The sequence below is a fragment of the Atractosteus spatula genome, unplaced genomic scaffold (genome assembly GCF_055471065.1).
Source record: "Atractosteus spatula isolate fAtrSpa1 unplaced genomic scaffold, fAtrSpa1.hap1 Scaffold_35, whole genome shotgun sequence".
Classification (NCBI taxonomy): Eukaryota; Metazoa; Chordata; class Actinopteri; order Semionotiformes; family Lepisosteidae; genus Atractosteus; species Atractosteus spatula.
The window spans coordinates 51,852-54,714 of NW_028296863.1; the positions used below are offsets into that span (position 1 = coordinate 51,852).

The 2,863-nt window shown below is 44.1% G+C and overlaps 1 protein-coding gene across 1 annotated transcript; it reads right to left on the bottom strand.

Moving 5' to 3' along the window:
* Positions 1-230: 230 nt before the first annotated feature.
* LOC148807327 (uncharacterized) lies at positions 231-1,689 on the bottom strand. Its single transcript, XM_088909543.1, has 3 exons — positions 1,453-1,689; positions 1,022-1,239; positions 231-930 (listed from the first exon to the last, which is right to left on the bottom strand). Exons 1-3 carry the CDS (start codon positions 1,518-1,520, stop codon positions 866-868), a joined length of 351 nt encoding a protein of 116 aa, XP_088765669.1. The 5' UTR covers positions 1,521-1,689; the 3' UTR covers positions 231-865.
* Positions 1,690-2,863: the final 1,174 nt, after the last annotated feature.

A 2,863-nucleotide genomic window follows, 5' to 3' on the forward strand; every position in this document is an offset into this window, starting at 1 on the left:
CTCTTAATTCCAAAACATTCAATAAGAACAAGAGCTGGGCAGATGTCGCGTATTGTTTTGTCTTGGGAATATTTGAGTGGGGTGGCTAATCAGCCTCTATGCTTTTCTGAGCTTAATTTATCTACTTTTCTACTGTCTCTTATCCCCTCCTGGTGTCCTAGCTGTTGGAGAACGAGACATGTCATCTTCAAAACAATCACACAAGCAATACTGAGATGGATTTCAAGTCACAAGAAGATAGTATCTTTAATAGTTAAAAGAAAATATGTTCAACATATACAGGTATGTTCAAAGTATTTTCTGGAACTGGTCAGTTATCCAACCACTCCAGAGACTGTCCTTCACCCTGAAATGATTTCCTTGAAACTCTGTAATCAAAGAGGAGCTCTTCTCCCTCAGCAATGTCCCTCTTCACTATAAACACAATTGTCATGACGGGCTGTCCGTTGATTATGAATGACTCTCTAACAGCCCTGATGTTGTCTTTTTTCTCAGAGGAATTTATTTGCCTTCCGATAGTCTCCTTATCCGTGTGACAGGTGCAATGTTCTTTGCATGCATTAATGCACATTTTTTGTGTAGGTCCATCAAAAAAGAGCAGACATCTCATCTCTCCCTCTGCCATCTGTGCCTTTAGGGCTTCTGCAGCTGTCTTTGCGATGACCTCTCCTTTGACACATCACCTCTCCTTTCTGGAAACGCGTGGAAGTCACAACCTTCTTCCCCTTCACTGGATCGTCAGTGATACTCAGGCCTCTCCAGGTTTGACGCTTTCCATCTTTTTAATTTGCCTTTCATTTGGTTGTGCATCTGTGTTGGGCTTCCACTTCTCAAGCACTTCAGACGCTGTTGGTATATTTGCAGTCTAGCCCATGTTTTGAAAATAGCGGGTCACCTGGCCTTCTGTTGGTAACCGTCTAGAGTAATAGTCTGGAATGAAAACCAGAACAGAAACCCTCAGAATTGATTCCAAATTCACTTTGTCTGTTTCTCTGTGAAAATAATTGATATGTAAACTTACCAATAATGTTCTGCAGTCTCATCTTCCTCTGATCTGATCTCCACCTGTCGTAACAGTGTCGGTCATGACTTCCAGTCAGTCTCAGGCGCTCTTTCTTTCTGGGAAGCTGCCCATCTAACAACACTGGAAACTCCCGTGTCAGCTCCTGGAAGGCTGTGGCATCATCCATCTTCGGATTTCCAGATCCTGCAGCTGCCACAGCGGATGTTGGTGTTGATCTGATGTAAAAACGAATATTAGATCACAATAATCTCTGTAACACATTGGCTGAAAAGAACTGAAAGTGCTGTTTTCTCTTCCAGTTACACAGCAGATGTGCATCCTGCAGCACTGAGTGGCGATTGCTCTCTTGATGTTTCAAAAGCATGAAGTAATTGCTGTTTTTGACACATGAATATTTTGTCATTTATTCAGAACATGGTGACACTTACTGAACTCCCACCTCTGCAACACCTTCGATGACTTCAATGGCTGAGCAGATGTTGTCATGTGTCAGCATCCTCTAGTGTTTCTCTGCAGTACCATCTGAGTGGGCCAGATAATCCGCCATGATGCTCTCCTGTGCATCTGTGAGCCTCTTTGTGGCCGTCTCAAATGCCCTCCTGGCAGCCTGGCTGGTGTCTGACCCACTTGGCTGGGTGCTAAGGTAGCTGGGATCCCAATGAGGACTCACAAGTAGGGGATAGTGTGGAAGAGAGGTGCAAAAGATGAATGTGAAGGAGAGAAGGGGCTTACATATATCATGAGGAGGTGTCATCAAGAATCATTACGATTTAGTGCTGCTGAGGCTGTTCGAACCTGATGTTTGCCATTCATTAACTCTTGTTCCATATGGAGTTACTTAAGAGAAGTTGGGGTGGAGATCAAATTCCACTCTCACACTTCCGCTCTCCAGTGCGTTCAATCTGCTTGACAGACCACAGAGCTGAGAGCATCTTCTCCCTCACCCCTCCCTCCAGTCCAGTCTCCCTGTAAAGGCTCTAAGTAACAGGAGCGCCACCTAAATAACAGTGATGAGCCCTGACCAGCACTGTCATTCTGTCTCTTTATAAACGTCAGATCATTGTGTCATTGTTAGAATTTGACCAAACAATTGAAATATGCAAGACTGTCATTCTTACTGTCATATTCTTTATCACCCCTAGGTGATGCAGGTACTTCAGCTGGAGAATGGCCTGCAGGTAATACAGCACAAGAAGCTGCTCAGGCATGGTGATGTCTTCAGAGGTGTGCGTCTTCTCCAGTTTCGCTCCACATCTTTCTTTGAAGCCCTCACCACCTTCCAGCAGTCACTGGCGCTTGGCCCAGGACTCTGCAGCTGTCTGTATCTGTGGCAGAAGGAGTAGCACCATCAACATCAATTCCCATCATGTACCAGAACCGGAAACCAACTGGAATCAGAGTTCCAAATGGAAACTAAATGGAAAATACCTCTTTCTGATGACTTCCTGTGACACATCCTTGCTGTTTTTTTGCTGAATGTCCGTTTGGATGCTCTGGAAGATGATGATGACGTTAGCCAGGCTGGGATCCTCCTGTCTTAGGTTGGTGGCATTCAGGATGTAGCACAGGAACCGGTTGATATTTTTGATGTAGTTAGCAATGGTTTGGTGAGACAACCCAGTCATCCTCAGTTGGTAAAAAAATTGCTCCTTTTGGGAACGTCCTTCACAAACATCAAGGATGCTTCAGACTGATCCATAAAAATAGGAATCTGGAAACGTTGTCTATGTAAAAAAAAGTTTTAAGGGGTTTATTTTTAGGGCTGGCACAATCTCAGATGGGTGAATTCTGTGCTAATGACTTAAAATATGTACTTTGTGAGTCTCTGCCCAGTTTTAA

Coding starts and splice junctions, on each gene's coding strand:
- LOC148807327 (XM_088909543.1), bottom strand. CDS start 1,520: ATGCTGACACATGACAACATCTGCTCAGCCATTGAAGTCATCGAAGGT. Junction 1,240..1,452: donor GTTGCAGAGGTGGGAGTTCA/GTAAGTGTCACC, acceptor TTTTTACATCAG/ATCAACACCAACATCCGCTG. Junction 931..1,021: donor GAGACTGCAGAACATTATTG/GTAAGTTTACAT, acceptor TTTTCATTCCAG/ACTATTACTCTAGACGGTTA.